Source organism: Zeus faber (genome assembly GCF_960531495.2).
Source record: "Zeus faber genome assembly, chromosome: 1".
NCBI lineage: Eukaryota > Metazoa > Chordata > Actinopteri > Zeiformes > Zeidae > Zeus > Zeus faber.
Window position 1 is genome coordinate 29,031,960 of NC_137193.1, and position 20,306 is coordinate 29,052,265.

Consider the following 20,306-nt stretch of genomic DNA (forward strand, 5'->3'; position numbering starts at 1 on the left):
AGGCAATAAACTTTTGGCTGTGCCTTTAGGTCAGCGATCAACTGAACGCTGACTGAAAACGATTCCTAACTCACTAATCTCCATAGTAAAAGATCAATATCTACAAATGATCCATCAGCGATGGTCATAGGAGTACGTGAGTATAAGTAATATGTTCATTTAATCTATGGTAATGTTATGTTTTTACGTACCAAGGCCAGGATGTCACAATGTCAGGATGTCACGATGCACAAGCCTTTTGCATATTTATCTGAAGGCTCATTTCCATCCACACAAATACAGTATGTGCAGCCATCCACATGAATTTCATTTATATTCCTGCCTTTTAATTCTGAATATTGTTTGAACTACGTCAGGAATGTCTTGTCTTGTACCTGTGTGTATTTAATGCTATTATTGCAATTGGTTAATCTTCTTCTATCCTGTTTAGAGCTAGTGGAATAGCTTTTTGGCTGTTGCTGTTCCCGGCCACTGTAGCCACAGGCCAAAATATGAAGCTATGGCTCACATTAAATGTTTTTAGTTAACTTTATCATGATGATGCTGTTTATCCCATTCACTGTGGGTGTCTGTGTGTGTAATTATTATTCATAATAATTTAACGGGATTTAAATGTCAGAGTTTGCACGTCCGTTTACACATCAGCCAGTGCATAAATATCGCATAAATATCACACACACACACACACACACACACACACACACACACACACACACACACACACACACACACACACACACACACACACACACACACACACACACACACACACACACACACACACACACACACAAAACAAAATTAATGCAGACAACAATTTCTATTTATTAACAAGATCTTTTGCCTTTTTGTAATTTTCTTCTTTAAATATCTACAGTAAACCACATGCCGACACGAATATCAATGATATTTACAGGTATATACACACATTATATATAAATATACATATTCACAGGAGGCGTGGTACACAAGGCTGGTGTGGTTTCCTCTCGGATCAAAGCGCACACGTTTGGCTACAGCCTCCAGTCAAGGGAATTGGACAAATGATTTACACAATAGTTAAAGACCCCCCCCAAAAAAATGCTCTCATTTTCAGGGCTGGCAGAAAGAAATACAAGGTGACATAAGGCAATTGGATGGAATTCTGCAAACATTTCACTCTGGTAACCCAGCCAACACACGTTGAACACATTAAACTTTATGTATAACATATGAAACTGTACATAAACCAATTCCATATCCAACGATATGAAACGCATGTAAATCACCTTTCCTTTTTCCACAATAGAGGTTTTCCTAATTCAACAAGAGATTAACACACACACACACACACACACACACACACACACACACACACACACACACACACACACACACACACACACACACACACACACACACACACACACACACACACTCCCACAATGCAATTATTTTTCTTTATCCATATACCCCCCCCCCCCCCCCCTTTTTTTTTTTTAAGTGCATGTGGAGGCTCACTGGCACGAGCAGTAACGACCCGCATCAAAAGCCATTTCAATTCTTAGTTATCTTTTAACCATCTAATTGCAAGCCCAGGTATGTTCTTAAATGGACTTCATCTGAAACTTCTCCAGTCGACACAACCCGTCTTAAATATGTTAAACCGCTGCTTTTAGTGTCTCGAACCAAACTAACTATAAATACTTAAATAATAATAAATGTCATGTACCAATTGCCCCCTTTTTTCTTTTGGCATCAAGTAGATTGAAAGAGATGACTCCTCTCGTAATATTCAGTAGCTGTGCTATAAATAACTAAATTAAGTCTAATTGTGGGAACGGACGCAGGTTGGTCGCAGGTTACGGGCAAATGAATTATTTCTCGGATTTAGTGGTTTTCGGTACATTGGTGGAACATTACAACATGCATTTGCTTCACAGCAAAACAACTTTTGCCTTCTTTAGTCACTGAGATCGGAGCAAAAAAAAAAAAAAAAAAAAAAAAAAAAAAAAGAACACAACTGAAGAGTGAATTCATACTTGAGCTTAAACCAGATCAATTCTAGGGCAAAACAAAAAATAAGTAAAGAAAAAAAAGAAAAAAATAATTGTGCAATGAATGAATTTGGTTCAATTTACATTATGGGTGCTCAGTCTAATATTGGCACAGTTAAGTGAGTAGAAATACTTCAATACAAATGCTGTTGTACAAATAACACCTGTAGTCCAATGATATAAAGGCTGTTTTAAATAAGTTAGTATAAAATTAATCGGAAATTAAGGCATAACCAACAGTCTGTTTATATCTCATGGAGAAGTTAAAAAATATATATACGTTTTTTCCCCCCAAGCTGGGCTCAAGGACGTACATTTTCAAGTTTACCAAAAAATGGCATAAAGCAGGACCATAATACTCCCCTATTCTGACCAAGAGCACAAATTAGGCAGCGGTCTGCTGCACCCGTCACATTTCAAGATTTTGTGCAACTTCTGAAGTTCTTGCCGATTTCTTATACGCTGGAAGTGAATGCTTAGACAGAAGCAGCAAAACCTTAACTTTTGTAACAATGCCTTAAACAAAGGCACCAAAAGTACACACATTTTCTGCTTTTCAATTTGTTTGCAATTGTTGCAATACACTTCTCGCAAAACACTACACACTTTCACTTTCTCACAGTTACTTGTTCAATAATGAAATCTCTTGGGAAAACACTTCTATTCACCTGCCTTGCCTTGTAGCTTGTCATTTTGACTGAATGTGTCTGACCCAACCCATGAGTTACACCATATTCACTATACGGGTGTGTGCATTCCCTGTTATGTAGAGTCCTGAACTTTGATGCAGCTGATCAGCCTAATGGGTTCATTTTCATCGATGATGCTATTAGTCTGCAAGGAGTTCTCCACCGCCATGCTATCCCTGGTCTCTAAAATACTGCACACATAATCCCATTTCTGTATACACTACATTATGCAGGTGTACAGGCTGCACCAGAGCCGCCCAGGTTCGTTGTCACCTGGGATGACAAGTTAGCTTCCACTGGGCTGCCCTGGTCCAGGACACCAATCACAATAACTTCCCGGTTGTATACTAGCCCCCTTACTCTCATTTCTCAATCTGATAGAGAAATTATTTTTGGCTTGGTGTGTGGAAAAGTGTATGACCGCCAACAACATGCCCGCCTGCCTCTTCTGCAAGCAACGGAAGAGGCATGCGGAGGCAGTGAGGTGGGGTCAGTCCAGGGCTGGATACAGCGCGCAAGGCGATAGTTTCCACGTTGCCGAGTCAGGGATGACATTGCTTGTGATGTGGTCAGACCTTAATAGACGGCTGGCTCCATAAACCATCCACCCCATCCCTTACTGTTTTTTGTTTTACTTTTGCACTGTAATTATTTTTGTTTCCATGAGTTTACAGTAACATATTGTACTAATTACTGTAAAACTGCAATTCTACTTTTCTTTGTGTTTTTTTGCCGTTCTAAAAACCTGCGATGGCAAATAAATAAACTGTATATATATTTTTTTTTTTCTTCTTTGAAATTTGAATAGATGTACTGTACCGGAACAATCTTTTACAGAACCCTGAATGAGAAATTAAAAAGGAATACCAAGAACTAAAGACAGCAATTTTTTTGTATAATGTGTTGCTGCTTTGAAAGAGTAATTCAAATGGTGCATGGGTCATTTTGTTGCAAAACTGCCATTTTGAAAAAGGATTGTGAGGTTTTGATTGCAGAGTTTCATTTTGAAATAGAAGTGAGACTTTTATCCCAAAGTGTTGTCTTATTTGGCTTGTGTGTAGCGTTTTGACACAATGAGCCACATTCCGCAACAAGTGTGTAAGCAATCGCAAAAAAACCTCTAAAAGAAGTCAAAACCAGACCAAAAAAGATGTATTCTTTTTCTTCCTCTGAAGCCCTTGAGCAGTTTGCAGTAAAGATTTGTAAGTTGTTATCGCAGTTCCGGAGGACGTGAAGGAGTGTCAGAAGGATGGGGAGGAGGCATTGTTGCCGCGGTTTCAGCGGGTCTGTCGCCCCCGCCCAGTGCAAACAGCAGTGAGTTACCCAATTGGTCTGTCGGCTTCCTCGGGGAAACAAAACAACAAAAAACGCCTACACCATGCGGGACAGCTCCGTCAAGTCATTCTCAGAGTCCACCTCATTGTCCCTGGAAGGAGACGGAGAGAAAGTTTATTTTACAAACCCAGGCAGGTAAAGACGGAGACGCCAGGACACAAAGCTCAGCCGCCATCTTACCGTTGCTTCTGCAGCAGCTTGCGGTTGCCCTGCCTCCGGTCCTCATCGATTGGGTACGAGCGGAAGATGACCAGGCCAAGCAGGATGAGCGCTATTGGTGCGGCGGAGACTAGCAGCTTGAGGGTTAAATCCACCTCTTCCGGCTGAGTGCAGCCCCGGGGGATGTAGCCTGCAAAACTGGAGATGAAGCGAAGGCATTATGAGAGATGAGCCAGCAGGGCGACAGGCAATTATCCTGAAAAACAAGTATCAACGTAACTGATTTAGTGAGGGTTTATTCAAAGCAGACACACACACACACACACACACACACACACACACACACACACACACACACACACACACACACACACACACACACACACACACACACACACACACACACACACACACACACACACACTGAAGTTGGGTTTGAGGGGCAGGAGATTTTGCTCGGCTGCTCCTTAATGCCGCGCTTATTGTGCTTTAGCATGACTTGCTGCCTCATTGAAAGACTTATGGGGATGAAAAAGAGACAGAGAAAAAGACGTGTCATGTACCATACGTGCAGCAACACTTACTCTAAGCTGAGTGTGGAGATGCCCAGGGAGATGCCGGAGGCAAACTTGGTGAAGAAGACGTAGAAGGAGTAGAAGATGGCCTCGTGGCCGGTGGAGTTGAGGTTCTGCACCTTGAAGTCGTCCACCACGTCGGGCAGCATGGACCTGGGTGGCGTCAAAAGCACAATCACAAATAGGAATACAGATTATCCTGTTGGTGAGTCAGGTTATGTGTGTGTGTGTGTGTCTGTCTGTCTTACCAGGGCAGCAGAAACGCGGCGGCCACTCCAACCCCGGCAGCGAAGGAGACAATATAGGTGACGATCAGGTTGCTCTTCACACACACCACCAGGACCATGAAGGGAACCACCGACTGGAGGGTTAAAGGAAACACCTTTCAGTTTAATTCTGGCGGGGAGGGAATTTCATCCTGTGGTTCCACTTACATTCAGTTTTTCTAACTTTACACATTGGCTTTGCAGCTTTTGCGAGGTGACTCTCTCTCTCTTACCGAGGTGCCAACGTAAACAGCGGTCTTCTTCCCAAACCGTGTCAGGAACCACTGCCAGAAGGGAATGGCCAGAGTAGCGGAGAGCTGAGAAGAGAAGAGCGAGATCAACACAGTTACTCACAGGGCCCTCTTTTCACGCGTGATTTAATAATGACTATTTCCACGCTGTCCGAAGGGTGGACCTAACAACACTCCCCCTCTCGTGTGTCAATGATAACAGAGAAAACTGAAGACAATATACCCTTCCCAAAACATATTCAAGTTCTACACCAGTCAAAATTCCACAGAGGGCGGGGGGGTAGTCCCACTTCAACTGCTCTTTGACCCCCCCCTCGAAGGGTCAAGACAACCTGTACACTGAGCACAGAGGGAGGAAAGCTTTCAAATTTTTCTACCCCTTGCTGCTTTGGACAGTCTACACGCCGCCAAAATCCAGTCTGATGTTCTAGGCTTCTTTGTACCGGTCGCTCGTCTTCTGATGTTCGGTTGATAATTTTCTTCGGCCCACGGGGAAGACTCCTGTCCGTGCAATGCGTCACGTAACATGCTCTACATTCTAGGGGATTTGCACCCACAGGGAGGGTGGACAAACTCCTCGTGTTTGTTGCCATTTGATGAACTCCCCGCTGCTGGTGGACAATGTATTCCATTTAGGTGACCTCTGCAGTTCCCAAGGCCCTATCGTGTTACGGCCTATTGTCTAATGACCTGGGAAGCATACAAGCAGCCCACTGCTTCCACTGGGGTGAATCCTTCTCCACACGAGATGCTCTCTGAGATTGATATCTCTCAATGTGCATTGAGATGAGGATTAAAAAATGCCATTTGCAAGTAGAGGTAGAGCCATATATTGGACCCAATTACAAGTAAAGGTCTGATTAAAAAGTTCAATGTTATTCATCAGAATTGTTGAAAGTTAAGAAAAAGAAAGAAATACATCCCGACTCCACAGAAACTGCATTGTCATCATGTTGTCTTGGTCTCTACAGTCCGATTTTGAGCACAAGCTAGTCCGACTGGTGGTGATGAAGTTGTCAAGAACGAGTCTTAGCAGTGTCAAAAAAACAAAACAAAAACACAACAACCCTCAATTACAGCAGCATGAGTAGCTGTTAGTCACAACCACCCTAACTAGTTGCATGGCAGCGCTTTTAAGAGGCCTGACTTTACTTTAAAGTCAATCCACCCAATAAATGAGACTTGGATCAAAAGGCTCCTCCAACTCTGATCCTTAACGTCATGGAACGGATCAGAGTCAGTAATCTTTCCGACCCCATCAAACCGGGGACAGTCTCTCGCTCTGTGCGGTTATTCTTCGCACGCTGGCCACGCAATCACTTCCCAGCCCAGATTTAACTATTCAAGGATCATATGTTCTGAGATGTTAACCCACTTTTTCCTTTCTACAGGTGTGGTTCATTTAAAAACCTAAGACTACGGGCGGTTTCGCAGACATGGTTTAATCTAAATCAGGAGAACATCATGCTAGAATTTAAAGCTGCTCTTTTGAGATGTTGCATCATTTAAGATTAATTAGTTATAGACTAGGATGTCCTAGACTAAGGTGATGAAGGACTAGCCAGCTCCTTCTGTCTGGTCTTGGTGTTGGTCTTAGTCCAGATCAACCTGGAGGCTCACACCCATTCATCCAAAATGAACCTGCCTCTAGCCAGGATTTATTTAATCCTTTACTTAGACCTTTTTAGCCCACTTAGACGTTTTTTCTTTTACCCGGACTAGAGCAAGTCTAAGACTATTTTAAACCAAGACTGAGAAAGGCCATTTCAGTTAGTGCAAATTAAAAATGTGAGTTAAGATCTGAGGTCTAAGATTAGGCCTAATCAGTGTCCCCGAAACACTCTCTATATATTATAGATATAAAAAGGGTTGAAGGTGTTAATTATGTTTCCCCCTGTAGCAAAGAACAGAGTCTCCAGCGTCGGTGGGAACAAGCTGCCATTTAGGGCTGAGCGGTCACGGTGGTCTCACACATCACCGAAATGAGAAGTCGGGAGACACAGACTCTCACAGGGAAAAGACTAGACTTCAAGTCGTAGGCGAGTTACGAGTTCTTTCTCTGTGTTCCGAGGCTAATGTCAGGGAGAATTTTGGGCGTGCTCATTGCTGCGGGAACTCACCATTATCACCAGGAGAATGTTCTGGAAGTCATTCCTGAAGCCGAGCGTGTAGCTGCAGAATAGGGCGAAGTTCCCCTCCAGGAGCTGCAGAGAGGAAAGCACAAAGAAAAGAAAAGCTCGTGAAAATTTACGGCGCTTGGGCCCGGAGCCGGTGGGCGAAACTGAGACGTCCTGTGAGTGAGCGCATCTGGCACCGAGTCTCTGCGTTACACACGGGAAGCGGCTTAAACCAGAAACCACTAAAACAAACACACAGTCTCCCTGAAGTAGCTTTGTTCACACTCGGGAACGAATGGGGAAACCGCTCCAACAACACACGGACAGGTTTAATTACGAAATTACATACACATCAAAGTAGAGGTCATATCATATCATTGACGTGTGTGTGTGTGTGTGTGTGTGTGTGTGTGTGTGTGTGTGTGTGTGTGTGTGTGTGTGTGTGTGTGTGTGTGTGTGTGTGTGTGTGTGTGTGTGTGTGTGTCCACACTCACCATGAAACCCAGCGAGGTGAAGAGGAAGCCCATGACCAGCTTGGTGTAGGGTCCGTGTCTCAAAACCAGCCTCATGCCCTGGAAGAACGACATTTGCTCTGACTGGGGATGACAGGACTCTGGAAGAAAACGAAAGAGGAAAAGAAAGATGGATCAATTTCAGTTTAAAAACTTCTGCAACTTTCTCAATACAGCTATTCCCGATTGGGGGGGTTCGGGGGGTCATGTTGAGGTCTATTCGTAAAGCATAGAGGTCAGTCAGCCTACAACCAGAACCATATTGCAAAGGAAGTGCTTCAGCGTGTGAGCACAGGGAATATGTCAATGGCAAACTGTCACATGGAGGCCAGGAACTTACTTTCATGGTTAAAAAAAAAAAAAAAAAAAAAAGCATCCCACTGGAAAACTCTGAAACGGGGGTTTTCAACGTGGGGTCCAGGGGGGTCCCCAGCAAAATCACTACTTAAACTCACCATTATTTAACCTACGAGACATTAGAACCATTATAGAATGATCCTACTTTGACTGTTATCTCGCCAACTATAGTAAAGACAGGTATGGAAGTTTGGACTAAGTCATATCTAACAATAAAGATCTCATTTTGTGGTCCAAGAGACAACATCTTATCAAATGAAGGGATCTCAGTATGAAAATGGTTGAGGATCCCTGATCCAAACCTTTACTAATGGAAAAATATACAGATGCATTAGGAAGGTTTAACCAGAAAGTAGGTTTGACAAATAGGGGGAAAAGGAATCAAAGGATGAAAAAGTGGAAGATTTACCTTTCTTCTCCCTCACTCCAAAGAACAGGATGAGAGCGCAGAGGACGTACATGGCGCAGATGACACCAGAGGAGATCATGTAGGCCGCTCTCTACATGGGCAGGGAATGAGTTACTCAAAAGAATCTGCATTAACAAATGGGTCAGATTTGATAATCCGGTTAGTTAGTAAGTGTGTATACCGTGTCCTGCAGGGAGATGACAGGCTCGCTAGTGTTTGTGGCGGTCAACAGGATGGCAGAGGAGGAGTTGCTGGAGAGCTCGGCCAGGACGTCACCATTGGGTACGGGAACGCAGGGCGCGTTGGCCATACCGACTATCTGGCCCTGGATGGCCGTGCCGATCAGGGTGCCCAGGACTTCAACGGTCATTCCTGATTGGTGGACAGAGATGGGGGACAGAGGTTGACACTTAGACTCTTAGACGAGCAGATTTACGGTGTTGTTAAAAGAGAAGGACAAAACCAAGCCATTTAGTCTAACAACCTCAAATGAACTTCAATAAAAGAAGCAGTTTGGCACTGGAAGGTATATATACATTACATACTTTAAGCTGAAGGCTCTGAATCTGTATCGGTGAAAGTGTGACTGGTGTCGATGGTACGTACTGTAGGCGGTGGCCGAGTCTCGTTCCTTCTGTTCCGAGCTGATGAACATAGTGAGGGCGGAGTATGGCACATGGAAACACTGAAGAGGAGGAACGAAAAGGGGGGTGATGAGGATTACACTCACAACTTGGAATGTTTGCAAATGCCAAAAAGTACAGAGGCCCTGTTTACACCTGGCATTAACATGCGTCCTGGGTGATCCGATCACAAATGAACAGAATGAACAGGCCAGGTGTAAACAGTCTGTTTACACCTGGCCTTAGAATGCATCTTGAGTAACCACGTGTGATCGGATCTCACTTCCCCGCTCTATATGCAAAGACCTTGGCATGCGCAAAATTAAAACAATAGACTTTGGTGCCGTGTGTACTGTAGGCAGCACAGGGTTCAGTCTGAACAAATTTATTTTGTTTCCTGATTTTTTATTTTACTTGTATGGAAAATTTTAAAACATGGACATAACCTCAGAGAATTGAAGTGGATTTTTTTTTCTCCCCGAGACAGCGGCGCGCCGCACACGCAATGCCGGTTTTCCTGTGTTTTCATTTTAGATGTATTTATTTTCGTAAGTTTCCTACTTGTATGAAACTATAATTTTAAACGCAACTAAGGGACTGTCCCATTCCGCGTTGGATCACTGCGTAATGGAGAGGAAGCAATTTCTGGTCCACTTGGTGTTCTGGTCCCTACTCAGTTGAGTAGGCGGTCCTTCAATGTGACCCAGGACACGTTCATGTGCACACTGTTAAAAGAAAGTAGTGATATGCGGCCGAGACCGCCTCCAAATGTGGTCTGAGCGATCAGATCCTAATGCGGCTTGGGTGCGTTCACACCTGCACTTACAGCTGTCCACTTGTGATCGATATTACCCAAGATGCAAGTTAATGCCAGGTGTAAACAGGGCCAGATAGACGTCTTTTTTTGTGTGCATGCTTGTTTTGTTTCCACTCTATCTAGATGGTTACGTAATAGAGGGGCCACATTTTTTTAAAACCACATTTAGCCACTTTGGGTGTATTTCACACACTGCAATACAGCTGTCGAGACTCAGAGGCATTTATTTGTAGCAAAGGTGACAAGAGGACTCCAAGCTTTTTGAGGAACCTACAATGTTTCATGCCAAATGGTGGCGATCATAACAAAAGTAAACATTGTTGCTCCTCAGCTTATCAACCCCAACACGGGGCATTCACTATGATTGTACGTGTGTGTGTGTGTGTGTGTGTGACTCACCGTCTGCAGCGTCTGGAAGAGGCAGTAGAACACCAGGTACCATATGACTTTGCCGTCCTCAAACGGAGGAACGTACCAGATGAGAAAGTAGGAGACCACGGCCAGAGGGGTGGAAAACAAGATCCTACAGTCACAGAGAGAAGGGGTGAAGAAGGGGTAGAAGGGGAAAGGGGTGGTGGGGGGGCGACAACAACAACATGGGATTATAAACGTGAGTGTACTCAAGCGTGGTGCCCAAGCTCATTAGGCAACAAATGCACAGTTTGAAAAGAGAGAGGCAACGGTTCTCAAGTTTTGGGAAATTCCCCATTTCCACTTGATAGGAATGAAAATGATATTATTTATTAAGATTTCAAATGATATATAATTCCATTTCCTTTTTTTAAATTTTCATTGTATTGCTGATAAAGACCATAAAAAAGTGTGTGTGTGTGTGTGTGTGTGTGTGTGTGTGTCCCCGATTGTCTCCTGTTCGAGGCAAGTGGAGACACAGCTTCACAGTTGTTAATCGGTGCGGTTGTGTCACATCTTCCAACCTGATGTGAGTAAATACAGATGGAAGGGTTAATGTTCTTCCAAGGCAGGTCCACACATGAATTAATGACATATAGACTGAAGTAGGTATGCTTTGGCCCGAGGGCCTAACATAGGTGTCTAAATCGTCTTATATTCCGATGTTGAGCTCCCGATGAAAGATGAACACCCCTCCCGCCTTGAGTAGAACTAGTTCAGTGAGGTGGCAGTGTGTATGTGTTTAAAAAAAAAAAAAAAGTCTGCTAGGGATTTTAAGAGTGGAATTAATTTCCATTTGATTAAGAACCATGCCATAACGCTCAGCCAAGCATTGTGTTCCCTCTGATTGTGTCTCCTCAGTGCTGAGTCCCGCTACCCGCTGGAGGCACATAATGAGGTCATATTAATGGGAAACAGCTGAGTGGGGAAGGTGGGGGAGGGTTCAGGAACATAGTGTCCGTGGTGGTTGTTTCCCATTCCACTCAGGGCTCTTTCCTGTGGCCTGATCTGCACTCTCCAATCAGACTTGAGTTTAGCGTGCGTGAAGAGAACTGCACATTTAACCAGACATTGTCAGAGGATATGGCAAAAGAATTGCCACACTGGGTGATTCATCCCTCCGGAAAAGGATATTGATTCAAAAAAGCGTCACAACATGCCACAAGTCGCCTCCTATTGAGTCAGAAGTAAATATAACAATGCAGTATTACAATCAGGCATTCTTAACAGGCAAACAGCACCTGTTTCACAAGACAGCCCACTTTTAGCTGTATTGCATTGTATGCTGTCAGAACTCAAACTCATTCAGTGACAACCTGGATCCCTCATTAAGCATCATTAGAATAAAGAAAAGTCAGTGTTTTTTCCCCATCCCTATGTTTGTTAAAGTGAAGTGAACTCACATGATATTTTCTCTGACCCCAATGAACTGAAACCAGATTGTGGTTGTGATTTTAGGAGGCCTATGCACTCAGGTACATTGAGTGGACTGCAATGTATTTGTATATGTAATTGGCAAAGAAGGTGTTTCCTCAGCGATGTGGCTCAATAACAGAGGGACAAGCGGAATATATCGATTCATCTTGGGGAAAAATGGGGGTCAAAAAAAATAAATAAAAAAATGTAGGTAGCCAATCATAATAAAGCCTGCCATGCAAAATGAGCAGATGCAAGAGGTTGGGGTTGAAGTTCAAGCAGCCACAATTTCTATTTTTGTGTTTGTTCTCAATCCTGCAAGTCATCTGTTGTGGAAGTTCATTTTGTATGAAACCCAGGACTAAGTGATGGCTGAAGACCGTCTTAACTTCTGGCATCCAGCGCGGTGCCCAAGTTGGCATCGAATTTCACCGTCCATAAAATAGGAGAGCTGACTGTAGGAGAGGCTTAACTTTCTCCTGATAAGTTTACTTATCACGTGACAGCCTAGATTGCAAATTACAATAATAACAGCAGGAGGAACTGGATTCCCGAAAAACTCTGTAGGCAATTACGGTAAGATAGAACTCTTTATTATTACAGGCCATTTGACCTTGTTTTCCTGTGTGTACTTATATGACTTGTTGGTGAAAATATATGCATTTTCTTTTTAAATAAGTCACCACACAAACCCAGAAGTAGGTAGAGCTACAGCATTCTTAAGTATAAGCTTGGCTAAATTGCCAACATGGTAAATTTAGTCATTCCCTGGTCATCTGCAGATTAGTATTTTGGTCACTAACATTATCATAGATCAAGCCAGAAACTCAGCTATCCACATGCAAAAACCTGGAACACATAATATTGATGTATTCCAGCAGCTAGAGTCATTCGCACCACTCCCTTGCTCCCCCTCTCACTTGAACTCTAGTAACCCCCTTTGAATTCCTCAGCCACCCTTTAAAAACGCTACAAGCCTGACAGCTAACTGCCATGATTCCATTGGCTGAGGCCGGTGGTGTGTTGTGGGCTGGACCATTGAGAGAGCCGGCCCTGTCTTTGTTGCCACCCCTCCCCCGCACAGAGCCATGAATGCAGCTGTGCTCCCACCCCCCTCGCCCATCCCATCCACCCTCGGGAGCTGCAGCGACGCATACGTCGAGATGAAAACCTCTGATCTGCTCTGCGTGATGACCAACCCAGCCACTGGTCATTCTGCTCAGCTGCATCATTTTCTCCCAAACCCAAACCGTATTCCATAAAACTAGAACATCACAGCAGCCTGCCTGACCCATTTGTGCAAGGCCAGCGACGGGCTGTCTCAACGCTGGCCAACATCATCATCATGGTGTGCGCACAGGATGGCTGAGCGATATGGGCGATCATGTTAAAATAGAAAGTTTAACACAATCGATATAAATCACTTTGAATTCTAAATCCCCCCTATATGCTAAAGCAAAGTAAGCTATATAACCAAATCACATATCATGACAAATGTCATGTATAATCAATGCATTAGAATATGAAGAATTGGCTTTGATTGCATCATGACAATGAATATGAAGAATTGGCTTTGATTGCATCATGACAACATAGGATAGAAAAATGTATACGATTTTCACCACATCCCAGGCAATTCTGGGACAAGGCCTACTGCCATCTCCAATCCAAGGATAAAATAAGGTGACGAGAAATGAATGTGCCACAGGCAACTGGCACTTTCGGCACTGGTCATCTCATCCAGTGGTGCCCCCTCACTCCAATCCCCCAGCACCAGGTCCCCCCTGAAAGGGGAACACTGCAAAGTAGCATTCGATATGAGGTTGGGCAGATAAATTGGGACTCTCCTGTGTGTACAATCAAGCCAATAATTTAATCTTGACACAGCCCTTTGGGACATCATTGGTTGGTTGCTGTAAGAACAGAGATTAATTGGTTTACAGTTGCATACTCCAGCTCTGAGCTTCTTTAAAATAATAAAATATAAATTGATGTCCCTGGAAACCCTCTTAAAGATATCAATGGGAATGGTCAGCTTTGGTTCTATTTAAGTCTAATGTAGAGCTTTGCAATGCTCATCCCCTCCATTAACCTGTAGAATTTTATGCTTGAAGACCTACCTGACTCTTCCGAGCTCAAAACCTCAAATTAGTCCCCCTCAATCACCACTCCTCTACCCCAACGTTGCAGTGAACCTCCAATCGTCACACAAGACGGCGTGTCCCGGACGCTCTCTGAAAAAGCCCCCGTGTTGGCTAAGGAGGTGGGGGGCTACCAGCAAACTTGCATAACCTGCATTTCTCACTCAAAACTCCTGGGTTGTACGTTTCACGCACAAGAGGGTCATTGACACACATCCGACCCGGGCCAACAGTCTTTTGACACCAGAAGCCCAAAAATCTGTAGGATACAGCACAGACGGCCATTGCTGTGATTCAGTTAGTCATTGAGAGACGCTCAGTGAGGGAGGTCTGGCCATGCGGGGGGGGGGGGGGGGGGGGCACTGTAATTGAGACCCCTAAAGGAAAGAAGTGGAGAGATAGTGTATGCATGGTCAACAAGGGAGGAGGAAGCAATTGCTTCAGCATGACCCAAGGTAACACTCACGTTTGACAAAGGGAAAAACCTTTTTGTGACACACACACACACACACACACACACACACACACACACACACACACACACACACACACACACACACACACACACACACACACACACACACACACACACACACACACACACACACACACACACACAGCAATACAATGAAAAATACAAAATAGAATTATATATCATTTGAAATCTATATAAATAATATCATTTTCATTCCTATCAAGTGGAAATGGGGAATATGGGGATGGTAGCTCAGGAGGTAGAGCTGGTGGTCTAGTGATCCAAAGGTTGCTGGTTCGATCCCAGGCTCCTCCTGCTAGCATGCTGTAGTGTCCTTGAGCAAGACACTTAACCCCTAATTGCTCCTGATGGCTGCGTCCGTCTGTGTTTGAACAATTGTAAGTCGCTTTGGATAAAAGCGTCTGCTAAATGACTAAATGTTAATGTTAATGTAATTTCCCAAAACTTGTGCCTAAACTTCTTCACATGCCAATGCTCCATGTGAGCTATAGTGAACCGACAACAGAAATTAATGGGACTGTCCCATTCTATGTCTTGAAAATCCCTTCAAATTCACATTAAATTGTGGGGAACCTATAGGATCGACAGAGAGACGTGGAGTTGAACTTACCAGGGTAGCATGCGTCCGAAGCGGGTCCAGCGGCTACGGGAGACCAGGAAGCCCACGGTGGGGTCCGTCACAGCGTCCCAGGCACGGCCAACGAATAGGATGATGGAGGCATAGAAGGGATCCAACTGTGAATCAAACACACAAGAAGGTAGGAATAAATCTATTTATTTTATTCTGAGGAAGATTTATACAAAAGTTTTTGGTTTTTTTTGGGGGGTTTTCCTGATGGATGTGGCTCCAGAAAAAAAGGCATTGTTTGAGGAAAACAATGAAAATAACAGCCAAATCCATTTCATTAATTCTTACAAATATGACCAGTGGTGTCCTAGAAATGTTTCATAGGGGTGGCCTGACGGGGTCAACGAAAATCTTGAAGTAGCACGCCAAAACCTTATTCACATGTTGGCAGGGGGGGTGACTGAGAGCATCTCACCTTTAAGCACGGTGTATAACTTTTTGGTTTCATTCAATTAAGAAATTGAAACAACACCCTTATTTGTTTTATTAGAAAACCCTCCTCACGAGGGAGCATTTCTGCTCTGTGTGCACAAATGCAGTCCCGTGCGCACAGACTGCTCAACACTGACTTTTGAGAATTTGGAGGCAGGGATGGAATAGACAGTGGCTGAGAAATGAGCAGAGAGCACTTTTAGAAAAAAAAAAAAATATATATATATATATATATATATACACATTTTTGATTAGGTGGGACCAGCAACTGTATCAGGATGGCTGTGCCCCCCCGAGGTCTAATGTTTAAGCAGGTGGGGCAGAGTAAAGGGTGTTTCTAGTCTACTTTCAAGTCTACTTTGCTGCTTTACCTGCTGTGTAAACAGTCAGAAGGTGAGTCAAGCAGCAACAATGATCCTAAGCAGCTCCACTGGGGCTGTATTCATACTTTAACACGAAAGGGCCTGCGATGAAAGCCAGACAGGATGAATGTCAGACCGCCTGACTGTAAGCGCTGCTCCATGCTGTGTCACCAAAAACAATCCCTAATTGGCTATCTTGAGCTGAATGACAAAAGACCCCCCCGTGAAGCGGTCGACTGGCACGCAAACATCGCCTTGACCATTAGATTAGTGTTGAAGCTAATTAAAATGAGCCCATCTTAATCAATGCTACCGACCCCGCCTTCTCTCCTCCGCCTCTTGATAAAAGCTGACTGCAATACTGACATTCAGTGGTCTCCCACAGTGCCACTAATGGGAAACAAAGGGAAAAAGTTTTTCCACTTCTTTACTCTTCTATGACAATGTTCCTTATTGGCCTGCTGTAGGCTCCATTTGTGACCCTGTAAGTGGGGGGGGGGGGGGGGGGGTTGGGGGGCGTGAGGGGGCCGGGGGGGGGGGGGGTTGTTAATGTACAGTGACATGCCCAGAGTTCCGCATGTAACAGACCACATTCTGGGCGATGAAAGCACAGTGTCCCAGCAACTGAAAGGGAAACACCACAAGTTCTGTAGGGATTCTTGGGGTAGGGATTTTTCCTCCCCGCGGCGGCCTCGTTTTCGCGTCAATAGCATTGAGGTCGCACACTCACCTGAGCCACGTCCAGCAGGTAGATCTGCAGAAAGAAGCCCAGGGCGCATCCTGTGATCTGGTAGGGCGCTCCACCGATGGCATAGCAAAGCTTGTTGCAGGTCGACAAGCTGTTCCTCGTTTCATGCTAAAAAATAAATAAATAAATAAATAAAATGAAGGAAAAGATGAAGAATATAGGTTTAAAAATCAATGAGATGGATCATGCAAACAGACAAAAAAAATGATAATGGTGAAACAGAACATCAAGACAGAGGCGAAGTGTATTGAGCTTTGTTACTAAAACTTACGTTTCTTTAGGAATTTTGCACATTCAATATTAATCTACTTTGAAGAGCAGCTCGAAAGCTCAGAGCCTGGTTACAGTCATATCTATTGGCTAATGTGAAAAGCTTAATGCTGAAGACTAATCACCCTCGCTTTCTGTGGTTGTGTTTGCTCAGATATCAGTTCTGTAGGACTTTCCTCCCTTCCAGCAGCACACATTAATCCACAAATTTGATTTCCCCATTTCAGGCGAGAGACATTTTGACTTATGGCTCACAGAGAACACTGCCAACACATAAGGAGAAAGCGACTCAAGTCAAGCTGGCAAAGAGAGTCGTCGTTTAACTTATTTGGCACGAACCAGAGACTTCCACTGTGAAACAGCGAAGCCTAATTTGGAAACCAATGCGCCCTGCCCCGTCTGTGCAATTCAGTCCAATCCCTCCACTGTGCGCCAAATTCATTGCCCCACAAATAAACTTTTCTCAACACCATCTGATCTAAATGAAGACTAATGATATCTCCCTGCCTGGTCAGTTGATACCAGCGCTAAGTCATAACACCCACCTGTGTGAGTGTGGACAGGGACACCCGCCCAGTTTGACCAGGGTGCTGGCCGTTGTTGGCCCTCCACTCAACGGCTAGACAGTGCCATGCTTACACACACCTCTTTGGCCAATCAAAAGGCTTTGGCTGGTACCACGCACGCACGCACATACACACACACCTCTGTGAAATAAGAGCACATTAGACACCTGTGCGTGTCGGCTACAACACATGTGACAGACTGCCAATCAGACCAGGCTCAGAAAACACATACGCAAAAAAAAAAAAAACAGCCACTCGAGGGACTTGCCGCGTTGATAGAGGCCATAAATCCAGTCTTTGTTTAGGTGACAACCGCGATTGGCCGAAACAGGATATACGTCGCGTAACTGGGGAGTGGTATGGTGTTGAGGTGTATTCAAACCTGACCAGACAATACACAATGGTCAGCCGAACTGTCAGGCTACCGATAGGCTGGCCCGGGTCACACCTCCCCATTGTGCAGGTGAAAACACGGGAGAGCCTCTGCGATTGAACTTGACACCCCTCTCCATGTGCGCAATCTCCCCAAAACAAACACACATGCAAGCAGTTTTGTAACCCCACTCCGTATTATCTTTTTGAGTCTTATTTTATTTTATTCACTAACTGCATTACATTTAGGAATCAGTTAGTGTCAGTTAGTTAGTTGGGTAGAAATTAGGTAGCTATTGTGTTCAGTTTAGAATTGATTGTGCATAATCTCAAGGTGCGTTGCAATGACATTTCACTGCATATATGTATGAAGGTATGTATATGTATGTGGCGAATAAACCTCTTAAATCTTGAAGCCCGTTGGACCAGTAACGTCAGCTTATGACAGCCTTTGTAGTAAGTTACACTTTAACCTGTTATCTCTGTGATTTTATTATTATGTCTCTATGTATGCACGCGCACACACACACACACACACACACACACACACACACACACACACACACACAGGTTAATATGAATGGCATGTGTCATGTGTGTGTCACCCTTTTCCATGACCCTGCTTCAATGTGATCTGCTCAAAATACCAGTCCTTGCATAAAGCATTCTGGCACCATAAACTACATTACAGTAGGACGTGTTGAAAATGTCCTTCCAAAAATAAATGCCCACTTGTTCACAGGTGAACTAGGGTAAGAGAGAGAGAATACCAGACTATGACGACTACTTCCCCTCCTCACCATTAATAATAGTACCTGCTGTATAATAAGCTCATGCTCTAATCAGAAGTAGGCACACGTGGTTTCTTCATGGGATCCAGTTAAATATGACATTCCTTAACAGCAAGTTGTGACAGCCAAGGAGGACTGAAGTCCGGTGCGGCAGCGGAGCGCCTCCCTATCTTTACTGCCACCGCATCGTGTGACACGTAGCCTCGCTGGGCCACACCGCCTCCGTAAATGGCATCGAGCATCGAGCGTGACAATGTTATACATCTCATTCACCCCCCGAAATAAAACAAAAACGAACAAACAACACGAAAATACATGCACCGCATTAATAAAGCCGATAATCCCTCGAGGGTGGGAATGCTCCGAGGTTTCATTCAACCGGGGTTTTAGGTTGAAGAATTTAAAATGATGATAATGATATATATATATATATATATATATATAGCATGAATTGACTTCACTTTAAGTGATGCAGTTAGGGTTAGCACATAATGGTTGGCGGAGGATGAACGTACCTTCCCGGCGACCTGTACGCCGTCTGTGTTTACCGGTTTATTCAATAAATTCGTGTTGGAATATTGTTCCGCTCCCTCTCCTTTTGCCATTGCCAAGCCGGGCCTATTTATTTTATTATTTTTTTTTTTTTTAACTCGGTTCTTATTCTTTCACGGAGGAAAAACAAAAAGGGAGAAGATAAATATTATTGCCGAGAAGAAAATCAGCCGCGCTGGCCACGCCGTCCCCAGTTCAAACGCGTGAGCCCGTCTCGCAGCGGTTGGGTGTAGTAATTTCAAGTGGACCACGCCCCTCCCACGAGCCATTCAGGCCCCGTCTCGGCCCCGCCCCCAAGAAGGAGGGCTGGGGGGGGCGGCCGTCACGTGACCAGAGAGACCCCCACCCACCCGGATTTTGCTTTATCGATCCGGACCCGTTTCAACGCGCCGTGCGTCAAGCCCGCCCGCCTGCCATTGCTTCAGTGTCGTTATTCAGCTTCAAACTGTTACTCTACATTTTCCCAGGGGCTGACCTGGCTCCTTTGGGGCCCCAGGGGCGACATCTCAAATATTGAACCCCCCCACCCCTATACACACACACACACACACACACACACACACACACACACACACACACACACACACACACACACACATAAATACATATAGAAATGACGCAATTCACATAATTTCCGTAGTAATCCGGGGAGGCGGCACTTGCCGTCATTTGCAAGATTGAAGATTCAAGATTCAAGGGGTTGCTTCGTCACGTACATATACATACCTTCATCCATATATGCAGTGAAATGTAACGCAACGCACCCGGTGATAACACACAATATGTCCGAGGGGAAAATTTCTTTCTAATAGACCGACTAACCGACTCCTAAAACGTAATACAGTAAGTCGAGTACTCATAGAATAAAAATAAAAATATATAGAATAAAATAAAATACAATCAAATAAAATGAAATAAAATGGAGTAGATAGAGGGAATATGCTTATGTATATGGAATAACTCTCTTCCCATTAC

General features: G+C 44.2%; 1 protein-coding gene across 1 annotated transcript; it reads right to left on the reverse strand.

Moving 5' to 3' along the window:
* Window positions 1-801: 801 nt before the first annotated feature.
* mfsd2ab (MFSD2 lysolipid transporter A, lysophospholipid b) lies at window positions 802-19,519 on the reverse strand. The gene is made up of 14 exons (XM_080018321.1): window positions 19,295-19,519; window positions 16,763-16,888; window positions 15,221-15,345; window positions 10,546-10,669; window positions 9,313-9,391; window positions 8,888-9,078; window positions 8,707-8,797; window positions 7,923-8,041; window positions 7,432-7,515; window positions 5,294-5,377; window positions 5,043-5,155; window positions 4,804-4,947; window positions 4,241-4,417; window positions 802-4,151 (listed from the first exon to the last, which is right to left on the reverse strand). Exons 1-14 carry the CDS (start codon window positions 19,382-19,384, stop codon window positions 4,097-4,099), a joined length of 1,602 nt encoding a protein of 533 aa, XP_079874447.1. The 5' UTR covers window positions 19,385-19,519; the 3' UTR covers window positions 802-4,096.
* Between the last annotated feature and the right edge of the window lie 787 nt (window positions 19,520-20,306).

What these genes read in the sequence shown, in the direction of transcription:
- mfsd2ab (XM_080018321.1), bottom strand. Translation starts at nt 19,384, where the DNA reads ATGGCAAAAGGAGAGGGAGCGGAACAATATTCCAACACGAATTTATTG. An exon ending in GCGTACAGGTCGCCGGGAAG is followed by an intron (nt 16,889 to 19,294) that starts GTACGTTCATCC and finishes TTTATTTTTTAG; the next exon opens with CATGAAACGAGGAACAGCTT. An exon ending in TCTTCCAGACGCTGCAGACG is followed by an intron (nt 9,392 to 10,545) that starts GTGAGTCACACA and finishes CCTCCTCTTCAG; the next exon opens with TGTTTCCATGTGCCATACTC.